General features: G+C 44.0%; 1 protein-coding gene across 1 annotated transcript; it reads right to left on the minus strand.

The window, feature by feature from the left end:
• Positions 1-512: 512 nt before the first annotated feature.
• On the minus strand, positions 513-25,959 carry LOC141201584 (uncharacterized). The gene is made up of 9 exons (XM_073663575.1): positions 25,784-25,959; positions 25,577-25,700; positions 25,396-25,493; positions 11,049-11,198; positions 10,740-10,919; positions 10,531-10,651; positions 10,350-10,447; positions 4,952-5,042; positions 513-2,783 (listed from the first exon to the last, which is right to left on the minus strand). The coding sequence occupies exons 1-9, from the start codon at positions 25,805-25,807 to the stop codon at positions 1,174-1,176; spliced, it is 2,496 nt and encodes an 831-aa protein (XP_073519676.1). The 5' UTR covers positions 25,808-25,959; the 3' UTR covers positions 513-1,173.
• Positions 25,960-26,067: the final 108 nt, after the last annotated feature.

Consider the following 26,067-nt stretch of genomic DNA (forward strand, 5'->3'; position numbering starts at 1 on the left):
CCTCCACTGCGCAACCCGCTCTTCTGCAGCCGCAACCTCCTACTCACCTATCCTCTTCGTTTCCACGCTGCTTGGGGCCCTCATGGGCCCCCTCCAGCCACGGGCCCCATAGCAGTGGCGTGGTCTGCCGCCATTGGCGGTACGCCACTGGAAGCAAATATAAAAGACTGAGTCTTTATGGACTTCAGATTTGTAAGCTTTTTCAAGATGAGGAGTTTCTTCAGTTGTTGCAGGGCAAGGAAAAGGCTGTATGGTCTAGATTTGCATTTGTGGTAACTAACGTTTTGGGAAACTCAAGGGCAGATACAGAAACTATGAAGAGTTGGTGTTATTTCTCCTCAAAACATATAAGGATCTTGGCTGTAACATGTCCTTAATGATTAATTTCTTACATTCTAGAATTTTCTTACACCAAACTGTGGAGTAGTGAGAGACGAGGGTGGTGAGAGATGTAACCAAGATATTGCAGCTATGGAGAAGAGATATCAAGGAAAAAGGAAATCCATCAATGCTTGCAGATTACATAATTTTAATAGATGATCCGATACAGGAGTACAAGAAACAAGCAAAAAACAGTTGTCACTGAATGAGGACTAATTTTGTAGTGCAATTTCTGTAACTGTTTAAAATTCGCAATAAGGTTTAGACAGGTTTTAGTTATTTGAATTTTTCTAAGTTTTCTCTAAATAAATATCAAAAAAGTGGCATAACAAAATATTCTGCATCTGTATATTTACAAGAATAATAATGTTTCAAAGTACTGAAACTTTTATCATTAATTATATGTAGCAGTAAAAGGAAAACTCAATTGTCCAATTTGAATTCAGGAGGTCAAACTCATTAAGAAATGGCTCAGTTCATAGCGGAACCTGACAACTTTTAAAAATATGTAAAACAGTGTTACATAATCTGAAAGGTCATTGAGCTAGGTTCTTCAGCTGCTCAGTCAGGATGTGCAGCCTCTGTACAGGTCCTGGTACCTTCATCTCCTCTGCACCAATCAGATAAGTGTGGGGCTGGAGGAGAGAGCAGTTCTCTCACTGATCAGGAAGGACACTGTCTCTCATTGTTCTCGGTCACAGGAAGCTACCTCCAGTCTATAGGACGCACTCATTTATTAGCAAGATTTTTTCTTGCTAAAAGTGTGTCTTTTCAAGTAAAACATTTTCTACATTAAGGATATAAAAAAGGCTTCTCCCCTCTGTGACTTCTCTGATGTCTAACAAGATGCGCTTTCCGGTTAAAACATTTCCCACATTCTGAACAGGAAAAAGGCTTTTCCCCTGTGTGAGTTCTCTGGTGACTAAGAAGATTTGATTTCTGGCTAAAACATTTCCCACATTCTGTACATGAAAAAGGCTTCTCCCCTGTGTGAGTTCTCTGATGTGTAACAAGATCTGATTTCTCGGCAAAACATTTCCCACATTCTGAACATGAAAAAGGCATCTTTCCTGTGTGAGTTATCTGGTGTCTATCAAGATGCGTTTTCCGGTTAAAACATTTCCCACATTCTGAACATGAAAAAGGCTTCTCCCCTGTGTGAATTCTCTGATGATTGATAAGACTTGATTTCTCTGTAAAATATTTCCCACATTCTGAACATGAAAAAGGGTTCTCTCCTGTGTGAGTTCTCGAGTGCTTAACAAGATTTGATTTCCCTGTAAAACATTTCCCACATTCTGAACAGGAAAAAGGCTTTTCCCCTGTGTGAGTTCTCTGATGTCTAACAAGAGCTGATTTGTTGTTAAAACATTTTCCACATTCTGAACATAAAAAAGGCTTCTCCCCTGTGTGAGTTCTCTGATGTGTAACAAGATCTGATTTCTGGTTAAAACATTTTCCACATTCTGAACATGAAAAAGGCATCTTTCCTGTGTGAGTTCTCTGATGTCTATCAAGATGCGCTTTACGGTTAAAACATTTTCCACATTCTGAACATGAAAAAGGCTTCTTCCCTGTGTGAATTATCTGATGTTTGGCAAGACTTGATTTCTCTGTAAAATATTTCCCACATTCTAAACATGAAAAAGGCTTCTCTCCTGTGTGAGTTCTCTGATGTGTAACAAGATCTGATTTCTCTGTAAAATTTTTCCCACATTCTGAACATGAAAAAGGCATCTTTCCTGTGTGAGTTCTCTGATGTATATCAAGATGTGCTTTCCGGAAAAAACATTTCCCACACTCTGAACAGGAAAAAGGCTTTTCCCCTGTGTGAGTTCTCTGATGTCTATCAAGATGCGCTTTCCGGTTAAAACATTTCCCACATTCTGAACATGAAAAAGGCCTCTCCCCTGTGTGAATTATCTGATGTTTGATAAGACTTGATTTCCCTGTAAAACATTTCTCACATTCTGAACATGAAAAAGGCTTCTCCCCTGTGTGAGTTCTTTGGTGACTAAGAAGACTTGCTTTCTTATTAAAACATTTCATACACTTGAAACAAGGAAATCTATTCTTTGCTGCGTGAATTTTTTGAAGTTTAAGAAAAAAATTTTTGAGAGGAAAACTATTTCCATAAACTGACCGTGAAAATGGCTTCTTAGCTTTAGGAGCAGTTAGTTTTTTAATGCTTATTGTGTGACTTTGATTTTCCTTAGTAGTCGGTAATGAATCAGAAGATAGGACCTGTTTGAAAGGATAAGATGACACATCTTTGCTGTGAAGGGATGATGGTAAATTTGGAGTAACAGCATTCACTTCAATTGTATCCTGTGAGATCTCCAGCTCATCTGATTTGAAAATTGAAGATGTCAGCTGTTCCTCTGATCTCCTGGTACAGTCATCTGCTAAGTAAAAAAAAAGTATTATATTTGAATAAAATATTCTTGAACTTTATATGTTTGAACATTTCTACTTAAACTGTTGGTACAAATGGCAAGTTATGTAAAAATATTGAATTATTCACCAAGACAACTCACAGTCTAATAGAAAACCTCATAGCATGAACCAGTAGAGCTTGGTGTTCAACTGTTTGTCCATTCTGCCTCCCATATATGAAATATGCGAAAATAATACCAATAATAGGACCACTGTACATTCCAGATTTGTCCACTGCACAATGTGCATAGGGTTTGTAAAAATTAGCCCTATGGGCTGCGTCATGGTTGATGCAGGAAGCCACCATGCCAAAGGCCTCCAATCACAAATAGTAGTTAGGCTGGAGTAGGAATACTGTCCTGGTTTGTCCACTGCACAATGTGCATAGTTTGTAAAAATTAGCCCTACTCATCTCACAAAAAACAAGCCTCCACTCAGGTCCATCATCTGTCAATGGAAAAACAGAGGTTTCCACATCATTAGCGACTCAAAAACTCTTGAAAAGAAACATGGCTTCCATAAACCAATACAGCAAAATCCGCTCTTCCAAAGTCAAATATGATCCCTACTTAACTCAAATGGAAAGCACCACACCCTACTAAAGCTCATGCATAATGCCGGAAGTTGCCCGATACAGCCTTGTTCTCCGCTGGTTAAGTCCTCTGTGTTCAGCTCCCGTGTTGTGTATTTTCTTCTTAGTTTCTTCTTGTGATCCCAGCCCGTTTACTGACTACTATTATGTCTTCTGATTTTGTATTTTCTCTGCCCTCCTGGTTCTGACCCGGCTACCTGACTATTCTTCTTGTCATCTCACACCACAGAACAGCAGGCAACACTAAATCCAATCCTAGGGGTCTTTGTGTAAGTACAGATCAATGTAGAGGGGTTAAAGGGTGATGGGCAAAACTTTGACTATAGACAATAACACATCTAATGAAAAGATCAAAAAAAAAAGAGTAACTAGTGGTGAAACCTCTCTGGGATAATTAGAGTATGCATCTTGGTAGCTCCTGGCAATTTAAACTATAGTAAGGGCCAATATTTTCTGTCAGATGAGTATCAAGAAGAAATATACATTTAATGCGAACTTTTTACAATACTGCAGAGCTGAGGTGTCTTAAATGTAGAACTCGGGCATTTGGAAGAGACAATGGAGATCTATTTTGAAAGACTACCAGGGAATTACAGAGTTAAGTGAGACAGGCCGATCCCACCACAATCACACTATCATACAGAATGGAGCTGTATAAAAAAAAGAAGACAGAATAAAAAAACACGTTACATCCCCAACAAGAATGTATGTTTGGGAGGGGGGGGGGGGACAATTCCAACACTAAATCAGAGTTGCACTTATTTATGGTGGACCATTGGAGCTACTATGAGTCCTGACCAGAAGAGTAGAGAAAGTATTACTGCTCCCCATTTCAGGATAAATTGTATCTAAATTCTTTAGGATCGATAATATAATTTATGACGTGGAGTGAATCCATAAAACCAGGGATCAAGTCATGCCAACATATCTCCTGCAGACATGAATACATTTTTTACAGCCATCAGCCACTCACAGCTTAGAGATATATCATAGCACAGGTGTAATGTTTTTTGTATACTTTACCTATTTGAAGTTATTTGGTTTAAAAAGAAATTAAAAAGCCAGGGTAAAGGGAAACTCTGTTATTATACAGAAATTCACACTTGGCCCTCACTGCACGTTTAATGTTGCCTATCATAAAAGCGAGGTTTGGTCATAAAGACTGGATCTGGTCTTTTAGGGACCATATGAGCACATTCAGCAGCACAGAAGGGAGAGAAGGTAGATTCATCCAATAAGATATCAGCACTTCCTACATATGCTGTCCTTTGGATTGGTAGTTTACAGATCTGGGCAGGTAACAGTCAGGATCTTCTAATTTCAGTTGGTAGGTGGATCTTCCAGGTTGTAAGTTCTACAGAAAAGGGATTTCAATGCCCAAAGTCATTTGAACTGTTTTTGGTGGAGGACAATGTTTTGGTCTAGAGGCAAAATGGTGATCACACGATTGTGATACGGCCGGACTACACCACCGATAAAGCAGCCACAGCCGGTGACTGAGAAGAATCTGTGACTTCTCTGCATTTAGTGGTTACTACTCACCTGGGTGGTCATATGTAGGAATCTCCTCTTTACACCACTCATCACCCCTCACATATGTCTCTGTAGTATTAATAAGGGTCAGATCTTCACCCTGAAACAAATATTGTACAAGTCACAGACAGATGGAGAAGTCACATATATGATCAGTAGTGATGAGCGAGTACCGTAATATTCGTAATCGCTATACTCGTAACGAGTACTTTGTAATAATCGCGTATTCATTCCAAATAGCGAGTACAATGCAACTCAATGGGAAATGCGAGCAGTTTTCTGCTTGACCCTACAAAGGGGCCTGGGGCCCTTAGGAAAAGGCTGAAATGGATGGGAAAGTGATGAAACAGAATGGAAAGAGCCTGGAGAATGAGCCTGCATGCATTTCTGACTCACATATGGTTTCTGGGAATAAGTTTGTCGCAGTATTACGCCACTTTACAGACACATAAGAACAACTACCAAACCTAACCTAAATTGCATTTAACAGGCCAAAAAGATTAAGAAACAGTTTTTCCTGCACAATCACTTGTATACAAGGCTAAATAAACTAGAGAAAGCTAAAAAATATCCTTTTAGCCTTTGTTCACACATAATGTTGTGGCTTTTTTTCACCTTTTACAATTGGGAGGGCCCTGACTTATTCATTTTGTAGGTCCCTCTGTCATAAATCATTTTCAGTTTGCTATTCCCCAGCACTTTACAAGCTCAGCTAGAACGTACTTGTATGTATGTAGATCTTTTACCTGAGAGGCCTCAGGTGGCTCTGTAACATGCGACTTGGAGGGACAGCTGTGGACATTTGGGCGGTCCCTCCATCAACTTCCAATGACAAATATTAGTTTGGTAGGACTACTGTACATTCCAGATTTGTCCACTGCACAATGTGCATAGGGTTTGTAAAAATTAGCCCTATGGGCTGCGTCATGGTTGATGCAGGAAGCCACTATGCCAAAGGCCTCCAATCACAAATAGTAGTTAGGCTGGAGTAGGAATACTGTCCTGGTTTGTCCACTGCACAATGTGCATAGTTTGTAAAAATTAGCCCTATGGGCTCAGTCACGGTTGACAAAGGAAGGAATCTGGTTTTTATGAGAAGGGGGCGAGGTTAACAGCAGTAGCATGAATCTGCATTTTTGGTGAATTTAGGTTGGCTTGCTGTCATATGGAAGGATTACAAACTGTGGAGATATCCAGTCCTTGTTGAATTTAATCAAAGTCTGTCTGCATTTTCCGTGGAGAGGCGTGTGCGCCTATCAGTGATGATTGCCCCAGTGGAACTGAAAACACGCTCAGACACCACACTAGCAGCCGGGCAGGCCAGCACCTCCAAGGCATATAAAGAGAGGTCGGGCCAAGTGTTCAGCTTAGACACTCAATAATTAAAGGGAACTGAAGCGTCAGAAAGGACACACGTATGGTCACTTAAAGTAACCCTTGACCATGTTCTGCAACTTATTCCTCCTTGGAATTTTTATAGGCACAGATAGCCCTTGCTGTTTTGCTGGTTTATTGAAAATTGGCCAATTTGGGCACATTTTCCCCTCACCTCCGTTGGAGCTGGGGTTCGTGTATCTCCCCATTATCCCTTGGTGTTGAAAAGAGCTGGTACCTCTGCCACCAGCATTATCTGAGGGTGATGTTTTCAATAACTGATCTACAAAGGCCCTCTTAAACGATTCCATTGTACAACGCCTGGCAAAAATTATGGAATCACTGTGCTCGGAGGATGCTCATTCAGTTGCTTAATGTTGAAAAAAAAGCAGATCATAGACATGGCACAAAACTAAATTCATTTCAAATGGCAACTTTAGGTCTTTAAGAAACACTAAAAGAAATCAAGATTAAAAATGTGATACTCAGTAAGGGTAATATTTTTCAGACCAAGCAGAGGGAAAAAATTATGTTATGGAATCACTGAATCCTGAGGAAAAAATTATGGAATCACCCTGTAAATTTTCATTTCCAAAACTAACACCTGCATCAAATTAGATCAGCTCGTTAGTCTGTATCTAAAAAGAAGTGATCACACCTTGGAGAGCTGTTGCACCAAGTGAACTGACATGAATCATAGCTCCAACACGAGAAATGTCAATTGAAACAAATGGGTGGATTGGACAACCTTTCAGGGTAGGATCTGGTGTCCGTCAGTGCTGTCCTCTTAGCCATTTGCTTCACACCTTTGCAATTGATCCCTTTTTCAGAAGGATCGATTGTGGATCGTTGGCAGGGGTGTGGATGGGCAGGGCAGCACGGGAGGCTATCTTGAGGGAAGTGGCCTATGCGGACGATGTCACCCTCTGTTTCTTCACAAGAGGAGGCAATTGTGGTGATGTCAGAAGTGGAGCGCTACTCTGAGGCATCCGGGTCCAAGGTCAACCAGGATAAGTGTGAAAGTCTCTGGCTGGGAGGCGGAGATCCCGGGTTTGATCTTCCGGACACCCTCCCCGAACCCCAAGAACACGCCAAAGTCCTGGGCACTGAATTCAGCCAGGGTTCTTACCCCATGAAAAACTGGGAAGGCAGAATCAAAGATGTCGCCCAAAGAGTGGACCAATGGAAGGGTTGGTCTTTGAGAATGAGGGAAAGGGTTGGCCTGTGCAAAGCTTTCCTGCTCCCCTTGCTAATCCTACCTGGGCAGCGTCTGTGTCTTGCAAAAGCCTCTCTGGACACGGGTCTACAGTCTGTTCTTCCAGATGTTATGAGGGAATAGACTGAACCTAGTCAAGCGGGAGGTCACTTACCGCACGAGGAGACTAGGGTGCTTGTATATGGTGAACCCCGTGGTGTTCCTAGTGAACACCTTCTTGAAAGTTAACGTGGCAAACCTCTGGAAGTAGAGGGCTCCTTCATGGGTATTATCCTGCAAGGGATGGTTTCAGCCATCAATCTTCAGGGGGAAGATTGAAAGATCCTCGCACACTGCATGGGCATCTCCCGGCTTATGTTATCCCGGTTCTGAAAATGATCCATCGGTGGGGTCTGGGAATATGGGGAGTGAGGTCCCTCCTGAGGAAACTCCTTGATAGGAGGGTCTGGCTTTCTCATTTTCAGAGTCCATTGGTCCTCAAGAACTGCCCAAGTCGGGATCTGGAGGTTGGGTTGAGTTTGTTAAATTCTAGCAGGATCCCCAAGAAGTACTGCGACTTGACTTGGCGCTGCTTCCAAGGTAAGCTGTGTGTAAGGGGCAATTTGAAGTAAAGGAGCTCCGAGGACAGGAATTGCCCCCCCATGAGGCTTGTGCTAACATGCTGGAAAGCATGGAGCACTTCCTGCTTCATTGTCCCTTTAATACAGAGGTGTACAACAGGGTGGGAGCTTCTATTGGTGGGCCACGGCTGGCTACTCTGTCCTATGCCGGGTGGGCCTATGGATCGTTCGGAGACCATGGGAGAAGGGACCAAACAACTTTATTCATAATAAGTGTGGTCAGGTATTTCACGTGGAATGCACGAGTTTTAGTTTCGACGCAGAGTAAAATCCTAAGTGCAGATGAAGTTTGTAGGAACATCCTAGGTGACCTGGTGATGGTACGGTCTCTGGAGTATGAAAGACTGGCTTCCCGGAGGGCGGCCCGTCTCTGGAGGAGCTTTTCCTTCAGGGTGCCTTAGTCCGGTAGTACTCCTATATCCAGGTGGTAGGCTGATGTCTTTTGTTTTGTATTTATGTCTCCTGAATAGATTTGCAAGCATCGAACTTGAGCCTTGGATGGTGAGCATGTAGGTTGCCTTTGTCCTGGCCTCTGCTCAACTTGGTATGGCAGATGCTACAGCCTACAATGTTTTTCTCTGAAGGACTTTCAGAAAAAAAATTCCACACAGCAGATGAACGCCCCCTTGCCCTGACTTGGCAGACAGCGGGGGTGCTCTTGGGAACAGTTGACCCAGTTCTCACTCTGGGAAAACCATGACCCCTTGGTGCCTGTGTTGGTGCTACATATCCATCTTCCTCTGTGTTGCTGTCATGGCTATGCATGCCAATGGTCCAGGTCGGATCAGTGGACTCATCATAGACTACCTCATCTTCCATCTCATCCTCCTTCCCAGTTGACATTGTAGGCTGACCTGATAGCAACTATGTCTCATCATCATCAGCCTCCACCTCTGGAGACAAAAAATAATGTTCCGCCAAGTGTCTTTCTTCTGGCCATAGGTCCTCAAATACATAAGCATCAATGCACGCCACCTCCTCTTGTCCCTCTTCAATGCTGCACAGTGATAGACCAGAGCCAACCAAAGGATACGTACCAAACAGATCCTCGGAGTGGCCAAGCTTGGGGTCATATGTCTCCTGTGACTGATAATGGTTGGAGGAAGGAGAACCAGCTTCAGGATAGGATGGGCCAGCCTTCTGTGTATCCACAGTAGACTGCGTGGTCGTGGAAGATTTGTTGTTGCTTGACAAATGCGTAGAGGCCTTGTCTGCTATCCAAGACAGAATCTGTTCTCGCTCTTGTGGCTTCCACACACGTTTACGTTCCAGACCGGGAAATTTTTCCATGAACATAGTGGATGCATCAAGCTGCTTCGGACCTGACACAGACTGAGTGCCTTCTCGCGCACCACTGACACATCCCTTAACAACAGTCTTTTGGCATTTTAGGTTTTGTTGACAGATTTTCAGATGTTGATGGCACAAGGCAAGCTAGCAGTCACAGCCAAAATAGTGGTTAAAATGGCCTGGTGTGTGCTTTGTTGCAGGCAGTAGGAAATGTTTGGACTACTGCTTTGTGTAGGGCACAAAACACTAGTTTAAGTGGACTAATATGGACAGAAGGTAGGCTCTGACCCCTAAAACAGCAGGGAAAATAGACCGGTGCTATTCTTTTATGGTATTATGGAGCTAGTGAGCGGCTCCTTTAAACACAGAACTTGTATACATTGCAGGTAGCCCTTAAAAGGGCTTTTGTTTTATCAATAGGCCTAAACACTCTACCTAGCAGCTCAGCAATCTGTCCCTATGCTTATAGAATGCAGGCTCCAGATGCAATGTGCACAAAATGACGACAGGGCTTAAATAGACCCTATGAAGCTGGGTGGTCAGCCAATCACAGTAATGCCACAACCAAGATGTCTGAAGCATTACTGTGATTGGTTATGAAGCCCAGAATGTTTAGTGGCGGCAAAGGAGGCCCCAAAACTGCAGGGCGGGACATTCGAATATAGCGAGGCGAGTACACAAATACTCGCAATATAACTAGTAACCCGAATACCGTACTATCCGTGCGAATAGTAACGAATACACTGACTCATCACTAATGATCAGCTCTAATCCAGCCATCTCCACCATTCTCATTATACAAGTATAAACCATATAATTCTGGTGGATAAAACAAGACCGAACACAAGACCTTCACAGCCGTATACACATCACAGGAGAGATCTCATGACACCTTCTCTCCATCTACCTGATGATCCTGAGGAATATTGGGATCTTCTTGTTTACAGTCCTGTGGAAGAAGAGGATGTGGACATCTCTCTGGTGTTGTCCTCTTACTGGATAGATCTAGAGGAAGCACATATAGGGACTGAATTCATTCTTTACATATAGACAATTAAAGGCTGTGTGTATTCAGTCCTGTCTATTACCTGGTGATGTGAGGGGCTGGGGAACCTCCATCATGACGTCCTTGTACACATCTTTTTGTCCTAAACACTCCCACTCCTCCATGGAGAAATAGACAGCGACATCCTGACATCTTATAGGAACCTGACACATACATTGATAGAGTTATCCCTCCAATCCCTTCATAGCTTTACTATAAAATGTCCCAGCACCTCATTCCTAGCAGTGTCACCTCTCCAGTCAGCAGCTCAATTATCTTGTAGGTGAGATCTAGGATCTTCTGGTCATTGATGTCCTCATGTATCAGGTGGTGAGGTGGAAGCTCCGTGATTGGGCTCAGGGTTCTTTCCCATCCCTCAAACAAAGGGTCCTGACAGCGCTCACTAGAGGTCTTCTTCACTACTGTGTAATCCTGATTATGGAGAGACACATTCATAAATCTCACTACGGATATTTCCAGAGTCCTCACCTCTCCAGTTCTGTCCATCTGTTATTTCCATACATAAGAATGATGTAATGTGACGTCATCAGAATCTCTCACCTCTCCAGTAACCCGGAAGAGGATCTCTAGGGTGAGGTGTAATATTTTCTCAGCCATCTTGTCTGTGTCCATATTCATCTTTGATGCGTAGTTCAGGAAAATTCTCTTATATAGAAGATATTCACTGAGAGGATCCGATATTGTAGAGACCTGAATGAGAAGTTGAGCAGATGTAACGTCATAAAAACCCTGTGTAATAATACAATTACTGGAGAAAATAAGGGAAACATTTGAGGAGATTTAGGTTTTACAGTATCTAGTTTTCTTCTTTACATCTACTAATAAAGCCTATATATTTTAGGCCACAGACAACAAGCAGTTTCTTCCTCACAATCTGTAAGTGAATACCTTTCTCATAGACTCATCTTCCTTATTGCTAATTCTCATCTCATTTACCAACACTGGAATCGGCATTAGCAATACTGCAGGAGATACTGATTACACGTGACACGAGAAATAACTACTTTATGATGAAGACGAAATCTTCATCTTCTACTATGGCTCTATAAACGTATTTGGCCAGAGTCCGTCACCGACTTCATCACCACCGGCCGTCTATATGTTTCCCGTCTTCACCGGACTGTCCTCTTCTATCACGTTAGATCTCAGGTCTGATTCATACTTAGAAGTTTGAGGCATTTATAAAAGCTTGTTTGTAAGACCACAAAGACAGGAGTTATTTGATACCAAAATTTCCATGTACAGTGTTTTATGGGGTTTCAAAACAAAGTGTGAATCTCAAATTGAAGTCATTGTTGTTGAGATTTTGTGCAAATTTCAATGCCTCCTCCTGTGTGCCTCCCCATATCAGGAGGAGGTCGTCGATAAATCGACCGTACCAGATGATTTTTTGGGCTAGAAATATTGCTCTCATGGTAAATGTGTTGCTCCTCCCATTGGACGTGAAAATTTGCTGCCCATACTTACTTCCCTCCTTTGTAAAAAAAAAAAAAAAAATTGATTGTCAAAGCAGAAATAATTATGATCCAGAAGAAATTTAACTGACATGATAATGAAATCTTTTATTTCTCCTGTATACGTGCTATAGGTATCCAAGTGATAGCTCAGGCTAGTTAATGCTACACTGTGTGGTATGGATGAATATAGAGCTACACGTGGTCAAAATTGTTAATACCCCTCGTTTAACCCCTTACTGGCCTGGGGCATATTAGCACGCCCCAGGCCATCACCCCCGGTTCAGCACAGGCTTCGGCGCTGAGCTCGCACTGAACCGGGCACATGTCAGCTGATTCTTACAGCTGACATGTGCCTGCAACAGCTTCGGGTGGAATCGCAATCCACCCGCGGCTGTTAACCAGTTAAATGCCTCTGTCAATCTCTGACAGCGGCATTTAACAGGGCCGCACCAGAAGTGTGTCACTTACCCCGCCCATCAGTGACCCCGTCATGTGATCGCGGGTCACTGATGGGTGGGCATGGCAACCCGGGGTCTGCAACAGACCCCAGTGGTTGTCATGAAAAGATTGCTATGAGCGCCACCTAGTGGTCGGCGCTAATAGCACAGGAGCATTTCTACTACACAGAGGTGATCTGCTCATCGCCTCTATGTAGCAGAGGCAATCAGACAGTTGATGCTTCTAGTCTCCTATGGAGACTATAGAAGCAAGCAAAAAGTGTAAAAAAATGTTTTTAAAAATATTACATTTTTTTAAAAATATAAAAGTTTAAATCACCCCCCTTTTCACCTCATTCAAAATAAAATAATAAAAAATAAACCCCCCACACACATATTTGGTATCGCCCGTTCAGAATTTACCGAAAAAATAATTAATCCGATCGGTAAATGGCGTAACAAGAAAAAAATTCCAAACGCCAGAATTACGTTTTTTTGGTCGCCGCAACATTGCAATAAAATGCAATAACGGGTGATCAAAACATCGGTTCTACCCCAAAATGGTATCAATAAAAACGTCAGGCAAAAAATGAGCCCTCGCCCGGCCCCAGATCCCAAAAAAATGGAGACGCTGAGGGTCTAGGAAAATTGTGCCATTTTTTTCTGGAATTTTTTTTCACCACTTAAATAAAAAAGAACCTGTACATATTTGGTGTCTAAGAACACATAATGACCTGGGGAATAATAATGGCAGGTCAGTTTTAGCACTCAATGAACGTGGAAAGAAAAAAAAAAAAAAAAAAAAAAAAAAAAACAGTGGAATTGCATTTTTTTGCAATTTCACCGCACTTGGAATTTTTTTCCCCGTTTTCCAGTACACGATAGGGTCAAACTAGTAATGACGTTTAAAAGTACAACTCGTCCCCCAAAAAATAAGCACTCACATGACCATATTGACTGGTCATGAAGGGGTTAATGAAAGAAAAACCCACAATGGTCACAGAAATACCTTGAATCTGACAAAAGTAATAAATTAAAACTCTCTGAAAATGAACAAATTAAAGTCAGGATTTTCTTTTCAACCCTGTTTCCACAGAATTAAAAAAAAAATTAAACTCATGAAATAGGCCTTGACAGAAATGATGGTTCTTCTTAACTTAATATTTTGTTGAACAACCTTTTGAGGCAATCACTGCAATCAAATGATTCCTGTACCTGTCATTGAGACTCCTGCACCTCTCGACAGGTATTTTGGCCACTCCTCATGTGCAAACTGCTCCAGTTGTCTCGTGTGTGAAGGTTGCCTTTTGCAGACGGCATGTTTCAGCTCTTTCCAAAGATGCTCAATAGGATTTAGGTCAGGGCTCATAGAAGGCCACTTCAGAATAGTCCAATGTTTTCTTCTTAGCCATTCTTGGGTGTTGTTAGCTGTGTGTTTTGGGTCATTATCCTGTTGCAAGATCCATGACCTGCGACTGAGAACAAGCTTTCTGACACTGGGCAGCACATTTCTCTCTAGAATCCCTTCATAGTCTTGATATAGGGAAAATATATATTCTTGTACCATGTTAGCCAGTAGATAGCAAAATATTTCGATTTGAGAGTCCTCAATGGTTGATACCTTTTAATGGCTAACTGAAAAGATGGTAACAAATTGCAAGCTTTTGAGACTACTCCGGTCTCTTCATCAGGCACAGTATACCACAAAATCTGAAAAGTCACATATTTATACACAATAAGACATACAAAAAATGCAATAGGTAAGGCAGGTGATGAAAAGCAGAGTTATTATGGAAGAGATAAACAGTTCAGGCTATAAATATTTTAGCAGTTAATAGATAAGGAGTGTGAAGGTTTTATTGTCCTGTGACTAGGTCCAGTGTAGTGATGACCTCACAAGTCTGAGGAGCAAATTCCTTAGTTGATGTAGAATGACATAAATCCATGCGACACATTCATTGCTGATCTGAAAGTGAGGCCATCACAACACTGGACCTAGTCACAGGACAATAAAACCTTCACACTCTTTATCTATTAACTGCTAAAATATTTATAGCCAGAACTGTTTATCTCTTCCATAATAACTCTGCTTTTCATCACCTGTCTTACCTATTGCATTTTTTGTATGTCTTATTGTGCATAAATATGTGACTTTTCAGATTTTGTGGTATACTATGCCTGATGAAGAGACCTGAGTAGTCTCGAAAGCTTGCAATTTGTTACCTTTTAATGGCTAACTGAAAAGATGGTATCAACCACTGAGGACTCTCAAATCTAAATATTTTTCATAGTCTTGAGATTTCATTGTACCCTGCACAGATTCAAGACACCCTGTGCCAGATGCAGCAAAGCAGCCCCAGAACATAACAGAGCCTCCTCCATGTTTCACAGTAGGGACAGTGTTCTTTTCTTGATATGCTTCATTTTTCCATCTGTGAACATAGAGCTGATGTGCCTTGCCAAAAACTTCCATTTTTGTCTCATCTGTCCATAGGACATTCTCCCAGAAGCTTAGTGACTTGTCAACATGTAGTTTGGCAAATTCCAGTCTGGCTTTTTTATGATTTTTTTTCAACAATGGTGTTCTCCTTGGTCGTCTCCCATGAAGTCCACTTTAGATAAAACAACGACGGATGGTCCGATCTGACACTGATGTTCTTTGAGCTTGAAGTTCACCTTTAATCTCTTTTTAAAAGTTATCCTGGGCTCTTTTGTTACCATTTGTATAATCCGTCTCTTTGATTTGTCATCAATTTTCCTTTGCTTGTCAACTCTTTCCTTTGCTTCCTCTAGTCCATGTTGAGTGTGGTGCACACCATGTCACCAAACAGCACAGTGAGTATCTGTAACCCTATATACAGGCACACTGACTAATTACAAGATTGTAGACACCAGTGATGCTAATTAGTGGACACAACTTAATTTAACATGTCTCTTTTGTCACATTATTTTCAGGGGTACCATCATTTCTGTCCAGGCATCCAGGCTTCATTTTCATAGATTTTCAATTTATTATTACTTTTGTCAAATTCAAGTTGTTTCTGTGGCCATTGTGGGTTTTTCTTTCATTAAAAGAGGGGTACCAACAATTTTGACCACGTGTGTATAACAACATCGAATGAAAGCCAATTTTCTTGCTATAAAAAAAATTTCAAATACAGTAACCACAAATTTAGAGTCCCTAATGTAGCTGGGAATTTCTTGCACTACAGTCATGGCCAAAAGTATTGAGAATGAGACAAATAGTAATTTTTCCAAAGTTTACTGCTTCATTTTTTGTAATGGCAATTTGCATATACTCCTGAATGTCAAAGAGTGATCAGCTTAACAGCAATTACTGTACTTGCAAAGTCAATATTTGCCCAGAAAATGAACTTTAACCCCCAAAACACATTTCAACATCATTGCAGTCCTGCCTTAAAAGGAGCAGCTAACATCGTTTTAGTGATTGATCAATTAACACAGGTGTGGGTGTTGATGAGGACAGGGCTGTCGATCAATCAGTCATGATTAAGTAAGAATGACATCACTGGACACTTTAAAAGGAGGCTGGTTCTTGGTATCATTGTTTCTCTTCAGTTAACCATGGTTATCTCTAAAGAAACACGTGCAGCCATCATTGCACTGCACAAAAATGGCCTAACAGGGAAGAGTATCACAGCTACAAAGATTGCACCTCAGTCAACAATCTATCGCATCATCAAGAACTTCAAGGAGAGAGCTTCCATTGTTGTCAAAAAGGCTCCAGGGTGCCCAAGAAAGACCAGCAAGCGCCAGGACCGTATCTTAATACTGTTTCAGCTGCGGGATCGGACTACCAGCATTGCCAAGCTTGCTCAGGAATGGCAGCAGGCTGGTGTGAGTGCTTCTGCACTCACTGTGAGGCGGAGACTCTTTGAGCAAGGGCTGGTTTCAAGGAGGGCAGCAAAGAAGCCACTTCTCTCCAGAAAAAACATCAGGGACCGACTGATATTCTGCAAAAGGTACAGGGAGTGGACTGCTGAGGACTGGGGCAAAGTCATTTTCTCTGATGAATCCCCTTTTCGATTGTTTGGGACATCTGGAAAACAGCTTATTCGGAGAAGAAGAGGTGAGCGCTACCACCAGTCTTGTCTCATGCCAACTGTAAAGCATCCTGAAACCATTCATGTGTGGGGTTGCTTCTCAGCCAAGGGAATCGGCTCACTCACAGTCTTGCCTAAAAACACAGCCATGAATAAAGAATGGTACCAGAATGTCCTCCAAGAGCAACTTCTCCCAACCGTCCAAGAGCAGTTTGGCGCCCAACAATGCCTTTTCCAGCATGATGGAGCACCTTGCCATAAAGCAAAGGTGATAACTAAATGGCTCATGGAACAAACCATAGAGATTTTGGGTCCATGGCCTGGAAACTCCCCAGATCTTAATCCCATTGAGAACTTGTGGTCAATCATCAAGAGACGGGTGGACAAACAAAAACCAACAAATTCTGGCAAAATGCAAGCATTGATTATCCAAGAATGGACTGCTATCAGTCAGGATTTGGTCCAAAAGTCGATTGAGAGCATGCCAGGGAGAATTACAGAGGTCTTGAAGAAGAAGGGGCAACACTGCAAATATTGACTTGCTGCATTAACTCATTCTAACTGTCAATATAACCTATTGGTACTCATAATATGATTGCAATTATATTTCTGTATGTGATATAAACATCAGACAAACACTAATAAAAACCAGAGGCCAGCAGATCATGTGAAAATATAATTTTGGTGTCATTCTCAATACTTTTGGCCATGACTGTATGTGGTCAAATATAAGCACATTAGACTGAGGTTGAATGAAAGCACTGATTTCGGAGGTTTGGTTGACTATATAATGTATTTGGGGGCTTCCCGAGAGATAATGTCAGGGCAGAGTAGGATCTGGCATTTTAAATTTCAGAGGCTAATCTGTTTGTTCTTCCTGTAGATAATCCTCTGCTAGAGGAGTCTGGAGGCGACTCTCATACAGACCACAGGAAAGCTGGAATATTTGTGTGTATGGGGGAGTCTGGAGAGATAGCCGTCTGCCAAATGACCGTTCAGCCAACACTTATCTCATGTGTATGGGGCCGTTAGTATTACATGACAAGCAGTGATAGTACACAGCACTACAGTAGTACAGTGCATCATCTGAGCAAGCAGAGGCTTGTATGTTGTATGATCGCACTAAAGAGAGTTGTTTAACCCCTTAGAGCCAATTTTGACAATAATAACCAAGCCAAATTTTACAATTCTGACCAGTGTCACTTTATGAGGCAATATCTTTGGAACGCTTCAACGGATCTTACTAATTCAAAGATTGTTTTTAGTGACATATTGTACTTCACGAGAGTGGCAAAATTTATTCGATATGACTTACATTTATTTGTAAAAAAAATTGAAATTTGGTGAAAATTTTGCTATTTTCAAACTTTGAATTCTTATGCCCTTAAATCAGAGTTATGTCACATGCTTCACAGGAACTGAAGCAACGTGGAAGGAAAAAAGAAACATTTAACTTTTTTCACATAAAAAAAAATTGGGTCTGAAGTAAAATTTATTTTCACAAAAGTAATAATAGAAAATGGACCACAAAATGTGTTGTGCAATTTCTGCTGAGCATGCCGATATCCCATATGTGGGGGAAAACCACTGTTTAGGCGCATGGCAGGGTTCGGAAGGGAAGGAGGTCCTGTGTGCCACGTGTATTGCGATATATCTCACAAAATATATCCCAAACACGTGGCACACAGGACCGAGCCAACTGCAGCATGGCACCAGACCATATTTTTCTGTCCGCCACTTATAATTTCCCAGCAGATGTGGCCCTTGTCTCCAGGACACCATGAATCCAGCACTTTTCTAACTGACGGGCATACTTCATCCTTGTCTATACCCAGACACCTCCTACCGGATTGGTAAGCCCCCATCCCCCATGTTTTGCCATCCACCATCAACATGTCAATGATAACCCATTCATATTTTATAGGTTTCCTTATCTAAGAATTGCCCCTCACTTCTTCTTGACTGGTAATTCTTCTCCTTTTTTACCCGGATGTATCTATCCACTTGGTAAGTCGCACTTTTTCTTCTAAAAAAATTCTTACTCTTGACCCTGATCATTGTCATGTGGTTATTATGACCTGCTCTCAAAATGCAGCATGTATGTTGATATACCATCTTTTTCCACCACAAGCGATTTATTATGGTTGAACTTTGTCTGTACCCTGTGAACAGCATTATAACACGGACATGTTTTCATTCATTGTTTTGTACATATGTAGGTATATATGTTGTTTCCTATTTGTTGTACTTATTGTATATTTTTGTACATATTTTCTTACAGCGACATTGTGATCAAGGCCACAGTGTGGGCCGAAACGTCCACTAGTCGCCTCAAGCATCACCCTTTAAATAAAGTTTCACCTAAAGCATACCATACCTCTCTACGTGTGCAGTGATTTTTATCGCTTACCTGGAAGCACCTGCCTGTTACCTGCCATGCCTGCCAGCCCGCTTACCTGGAAGAACCTGCCTGTTACCTGCCGTGCCTGCCAGCCTGCTTACCTGGAAGCACCTGCATGTTACCTGCCGTGCCTGCCTGCCCGCTTACCTGGAAGCACCAGCCAGCTACCTGTTGTGCCGCCATCTTGCCTACCCGGAACACTCTCCTGACTATCTGCCTAATCAGCCTGCTTGTCTACCCGGACCACCTGTCAGCATGCCAGCCGAAGCTCATCCGCTGTACTGGTCAGTTCCTGCCTTCTGACCCGTGGGAGTCACCTGCTCTCATACAAGGTCGGTCCCAGAGTGGCACCTGGTCCCTCTGCTCACTTCCTTCCTGGTTCACGGAGTCGACTGAGCCGCCGTGCGACCTTGGTCGGACCGAGTTGATACTTAGTCATGCCCCTCCTTGCACAGCAGCACAGATGTTTCATCACCCGGATCTGTAACAGTTTGCACGGGCCATGGAACCCGGTGGCCCCCAGGCTCCTTCGCTTGCTGACCTGTACCAGGAGGTTTCTTGTCAGAGATCCCAACAGGAAACCATCCTGACCTACCTGCGGTCTGTCAACTCCCGCCTGGAGATGCTGTCCGTCCCACCTGCATCCGCCTCAAGCCGAGCGGCACCCGCTCTGGCGGCGCCTCAGCCTACTGTTGCCATGGCATCCAGCTCTGGACCCCGGCTCTCTGCACCTCCTCGTTATGGGGGTGACCCCGTCTTATGTCGGGGTTTTCTGAACCAGTGCACGCTGCACTTTGAACTCCTGGCACATCAGTTTCCCTCCGACCGGGCCAAGATGGCGTTCATCATATCTCACCTCACCGGGGAAGCATTGGCATGGCTAAACCCTTTATGGGAGAGAGGGGATCCCCTGGTGTCCGATCTTCCGGCTTTCCTCACTGCCTTCCGGAAGGTCTTCGATGAGCCTGGACGAAGGACTTATACTGCCTCCTCATTGCTCCGTCTCCGCCAAGGGAGTCTCACCGTGGGCCAGTATGCCATACAGTTCCGTACTCTCGCATCTGAGCTTGCCTGGATCAACAAGGCCCTGGTGTCCACCTTTTGGGAGGGTCTTTCCGGACGGAGCAAGGACGAGCTAGCCGGCCGGGACATTTCTACCACCCTGGATGACCTGGTGTCACAAGCTACCCGGATTGACATCAGTTTCCTGGAACGAGCTAAGTAGACTACCCGGGAGAGAAGATTTCCTCGTCTCACTCCTGTTTTCCAGAAACCTGCCTCCCAACCACCAACTCCCTGGGCACGCTCGCCCGAACCCATGCAGATCGATCAGACCAAGATGGTCAAGTCTCGCCAAGAAACACGCCGAGCCGAGGGGAGCTGCTTTTACTGTGGTAGCAAGGAGGATCTGATCTGTTCCTGTCCGGTGAAGCCGGGAAACTTCAGTGTCTAGGACCGCTCGGAGAGGTCGTCCTAGGCAAAAGTAAATCCACTCTGCATTTTCCATGGAGAGGAGTATGCGCCTATCAGTGATGATTGCCCCAGCGGAACTGAAAACACGCTCAGACACCACACTAGGAGCCAGGCAGGCCAGCAGCTCCAAGGCATATAAGGAGAGGTCGGGCCAAGTGTTCAGTTTAGACACCCAATAATTAAAGGGAACTGAAGTGTCAGAAACGACGCACGTATGGTCACTTAAGTAACCCTTGACCATCTTCAGCAATTTATCCCTCCTTGGCATTGTTACAGGCACAGATAGACCTTGCTGTTGTGCTGGTTTACTGAAAATAGCCCAATTTGTGCACATTTTGATCCACCTCCATTGGAGCTGATGTTCATGTCTCTCCCCATTATCCCTTGGTGTAGAAAAGAGCTGGTACCTCTGCCACCAGCATTGTGTGAGGGTGACATTTTCAGCAACTGATCTACAACGGCCCTCTTGAACGATTCCATTGTAAAACTCTTTGGTGACTCCAAAAGGAGAGAAGGAAATTTCTCCTTGCACCGTGGATTGAGAAAGGTGGCCAAGCAGTATAGGTTGTTGGATAAAATGTGTATCACGCGAGGGTCTTGCCACAGACACTTACACATGAACTGTGCCATGTGGGTCAAGCTGCAAAAAGGCAAATGTTCTGTGTCCCCAAAAGTACCCATCCTCTCCTCACGCTGACTCGTCTCCTCCTCCACCTCCTCGTTCTCTCCAGCCCATCCAGCCTGGACAGATACGAAGCTTGGGTTGGGTGTCCCCTCTGTAGCATTACAAGTCCCCTCGGTAGCACAGAAAAACAAGTCTTCTCCCTCCTCATCTTCCCCCTCATCACCCATTGTTGCCTCAGAATATTGAATTGGCTGGGTAGTAACACCCAATGGGAAATCTGGCTCCATACCAACATGCTGGGCACTCAAAGCTTCCTCTTTGAGATTAAGCAGCGATTGTTTCAAGAGACACAGCTGCGGGATGGTTATGCTGATAATAGCCTGCTCACTGCTCACGAGGTGTGTGCAGTACTCAAAATTGAAGAGGAAGCAAGACTGGCGATCGATGGGCTTAGACCCAAAAAGTCACCAGGTCTGGATGGCTTAACATCCGAATTCTTTAGGACCTTTAGGGACTAATTAGTCCCTCTCTTGACTCCGGTGTTTAATGAGTGTCTCTCTTCGGGCACTCTGCCGAGATCATTAAGGAGGTCAGCTTTGATCATTTTGTCGAAGGCTAAGGATCCGTCATGCATTGATAATTGGCGTCCCATAGCACTTCTCAATGTGAACAGGAAGATTTTGGCTAAGATACTTTTCAACAGGCTGGTGAAGTTTGCACCCCGGCTCCTTACGAAGGCTCAGCACTGTTGCGTTCCTGGCCGTAGCACTTTTACTGCTGTTCTTGTTGTCCAAGAGGCCATGGAGCAAAGCAGGTCAGGCCTTTGGAAGGAGTTTTTGCTGACCCTGGATCAGGCAAAAGCCTTTGATAGGGTTAACCATGAGTACCTCTGGTCCACTCTTGAGGTATGGTCTGCCTGGAGGGTTTGTGGACTGGCTTAAGATCTTGTATGCAGGGGCTGAGACTTTCCCTCTGGTAAATGGGTGGACTGGACAACCTTAAAGGGTAGGATCTGGTGTCCGTCAGGGCTGTCCTCTTAGCCCTTTGCTTTACGCCTTCGCAGTTGATCCCTTTCTCAGAAGGTTCAATTGTGGATCATTGGCAGGGGTGTGGATGGGCAGGGCGGCACCGGAGGCTATGCTGAGGGCAGTGGCCTACGCGGACGATGTCACCGTCATTGTTTCTTCACAAGAGGAGGCAATAGTGGTGAAGTCAGAAGTGGAGCACTACTCGGAGGCATCCGGGTCCAAGGTCAACCAGGATAAGTGTGAAAGTCTCTGGCTGGGAGGCGAAGATCCGGAGTTTGATCTTCCGGACACCCTCCCCGAACAACAAGGACACGCCAAAGTTCTGGGCACCGAATTCGGTCAGGGTGATTACCCCATGAAAAACTGGGAAGGCAGAATCAAAAGGTGTCGCCCAAAGAGTGGACCAATGGAAGGGTTGGTCTTTGAGCCTGAGGGAAAGGGTTGGCCTGTGCAAAGCTTTCCTGCTCCCCTTGCTAATCTACCTGGGCAGCATCTGTGTCTTGCCAGAGCCTCTTTGGACACGGGTCTACAGTCTGTTCTTCCAGATGTTATGGGGGAATAGACTGAACCTAGTCAAGCGGGAGGTCACTTACCGCACAAGGAGACTAAGGTGGTTGGATATGGTGAGCTCTGTGGTGTTCCTAGTGAACACCTTCTTGAAAGTTAACGTGGCAAACCTCTGGAAGGAGAGGGCTCTTCCGCGGGTATTATCCTGCAAGGGATGGTTTCAGTCTTTCTTCCAGGAATGGGAGACAGGGGGAAGATTGATGGATCTTAGCACACCGCATGGGCATCTCCCTGCTTAGGTTACCATTGTTCTGAAAATGATCCACCAGTGGAGTCTGGGAATGTAGGTGAGGTCCCTCCCAAGGAAACTCCTCGATAGGAGGGTCTTGCTTTCTCATTTTCAGAGTCCATTGGTCCTCAAGGACTGCCCAAGTCGGGATCTGGAGGTTGGGGTGAGTTTGTTAAATTCTAGCAGGATCCTCAAGAAGTACTGGGACTTGACTTGGCGCTGCCCCCGTGAGGCTTGTGCTAACATGCTGGAAAGCATGAAGCACTTCATACTTCATTGTCCCTTTAATACAGAGAGGTGCACAACAGGGTGGGAGTTTCCATTGGTTGGCTGGCTACTCTGTCCTATGCCGCAAGGGCCTATGGAGCGTTCGGAGACCTTGGGAGAAGAGACCGAACCATTTCATTCATAGTAAGTGTAGTGGTCAGGTATTTCACGTGGATCGCACAAGTTTTAGTTTTGATGCAGAGTAAAATCCTCAGTGTAGATGAAGTTTGGAAGAACATCCTAGGTGACCTGGTGAAGGTACGTTTTCTGAAGTATGAAAGACTGGGTGCCTGGAGGGCGGCCCATCCCTGGAGGAACTTTTCCTTCAGGGTGCCTTAGTCCGGTAGTACTGCTATATCCTGGTGGTGGGCTGATGTCTTCTCACCCTAGATTTTTGTTTTGTATTTATGTCTCCTGAATAGGTGGTTTTCAAGCATCGAACTTGAGCCTTGGATGGTGAGTATGTAGGTTGCCTTTGCCCTGGCCTCTGCTCAACTTGGTATGGCAGATGCTACAGACTGCAATGTTTTTCTCTGAAGGACTTTCAGAAAAAATAATTCCACACAGCAGCTGAATGCCCCCTTGCCATGACTTGGCGCACAGCAAGGGTGCTCTTGGGAACAGTTGACCCAGTTCTCACTCTGGGCAAATCACGACCCCTTGGTGACTGTGTTGGTGCTACATATGCATCTTCCTCTGTGTTGCTGTCACGGCTATGCATGCCAACGGTCCAGGTCGGATCAGTGGACTCATCATTGACTACCTCGTCTTCCATCTAATCCTCCTTCCCAGTTGACATTGTAGGCTGACTTGATAGCAACTGTGTCTCATCATTAGCCTCCACCTCTGGAGACAAAAAATGTGGCTTTCTTCTGGCCGTAGGTCCCCAAATATTGAGCATCAACGCACGCCACCTTCTCTTGTCCCTCTTCAATGCTGCACGGTGATAGTCCAGAGCCAACTAAAGGATACATACCAAATAGATCCTCGGAGTGGCCAAGCTTGGGGTCATATGTCTCCTGTGACTGATAATGGCTGGAGGAAGGAGAACCAGCTTCAGGATTGGTTGGGCCAGTCTTCTGTGTATCTACAGAAGACTATGTGGTCGTGGAAGATTTGTTGCTGCTTGACAAATGCGTAGAGGCCTTGTCTGCTATCCACGACAGAATCTGCTCTCGCTCTTCTGGCTTCCACACACGTTTACGTTCCAGACTGGGAAATTTTTCCATGAACATAGTGGATGCATCAAGCTTCTTCTAACCTGACACAGACAGAGTGCCTTCTCGCGCAGAACTGAAAACACCACGTCCACGTCCCATAACAGGCTTTTTTGGCATTTTGGGTTTAGTTGACAGATTTTCAGATGATGATGGCACAAGCCAAGCTAGCTGCCACAGCCAAAATAGTGGTTAAAATGGCCTGGTGCGTGCTTTGTAGCAGGCAGTAGGAAATGTTTGGACTACTGCTTTGTCTAGGGCACAAAACACTAGTTTAAGTGGACTAATATGGACAGAAGGTAGGCTCTGACCCCTAAAACAGCAGGGAAAATAGACCGGTGCTAAAAAAAAAAAAAAGGCAGCACAAAATGCTACTTCTGTGTGTGCTGGCAAAATATTGCTGTGCCTCTGACAAGAGCTGTTTTAATATGGACACTGGAAGAACACTACCTAATACACTCCCTACCTAATACACAATCTCTCCCTCCTTGTACTCTGACTTTGTTATGTGTCTTCAGGTCTGAAAAGAGCTATTTTTTGATGGTATTATGGAGCTAGTGAGCGGCTCCTTTAAACACAGAACTAGTATACATTGCAGGTAGCCCTTAAAAGGGCTTTTGTTTTGTCAAGAGGCCTAGACACTCTACCTAGCAGCTCAGCAATCTCTCCCTATGCTTTTAGAAGGCTCCAGATGCAATGTGCACAAAATGGCAGCAGCAGGGCTTAAATAGATCCTATGACTCTGGGCGCCCAGCCAATCACAGTAATGCCACAACCAAGATGTCTGCGGCATTACGATTAGTTATGAAGCCCAGCATGTTTAGTGGCTGCAAAGGAGGCGCCAAAACTGCAGGGTGGGACATCCGAATATAGAGAAGAGAGTACACAAATACTCGCAATATGACTAGCAACCCGAATACCGTACTATCTATGCGTATAGCGAATAGTAACGAATACACTCGCTCATCACCAACGATCAGCTCTAATCCAGCCATCTTCACCATTCTCGTTATACAAGTATAAACCATATAATTCTGGTTGATAAAACAAGACTGTACACAAGACCTTCACAGCCGTCTACACATCATAGGGGAGATCTCATGACACCTTCTCTCCATCTACCTGATGATCCTGAGGAATATTGGGATCTTCTTGTTTACAGTCCTGTGGAAGAAGAGGACGGGGACATCTCTCTGGTGTTGTCCTCTTACTGGATAGATCTGGAGGAAACGCATACAGGGACTGAATTTATTCTTTACATATAGATAATTATAGGCGGTGTGTATTTAGTCCAGTCTATTACCTGGAGATGTGAGGGGCTGGGGAACCTCCATCATGACGTCCTTGTACAAATCTTTGTGTCCTTCTAAATACTCCCACTCCTCCATGGAGAAATAGACAGCGACATCCTGACACCTTATAGGAACCTGACACATACAATGATACAGTCATCCCCCTGATCCCTTCATAGCGTTACTGTATAATGTCCCAGCATTCCCAGCAGTGTCACCTCTCCAGTCAGCAGCTCAATCATCTTGTAGGTGAGTTCTAGGATCTTCTGGTCATTGATGTCCTCATATATCAGGGGGTGAGGTGGAGGTCCTGTGATTGGACTCAGGGGTCTTCCCCATCCCTCAGACACAGGGTCCTGACAGCGCTCACTAGAGGTCTTCTTCACTACTGTGTAATCCTGGTTATGGAGAGACACATTAATAAATCTCACTACAGACATTTCCAGAGTCCTCAGCTCTCCAGTTCTGTCCATCTGTTATTCCCATAGATAAGAATGATGTA

Source organism: Phyllobates terribilis, unplaced genomic scaffold, assembly GCF_046119375.1.
Source record: "Phyllobates terribilis strain yellow unplaced genomic scaffold, ASM4611937v1 Scaffold_119__1_contigs__length_5224398, whole genome shotgun sequence".
NCBI classification, from domain to species: domain Eukaryota; kingdom Metazoa; phylum Chordata; class Amphibia; order Anura; family Dendrobatidae; genus Phyllobates; species Phyllobates terribilis.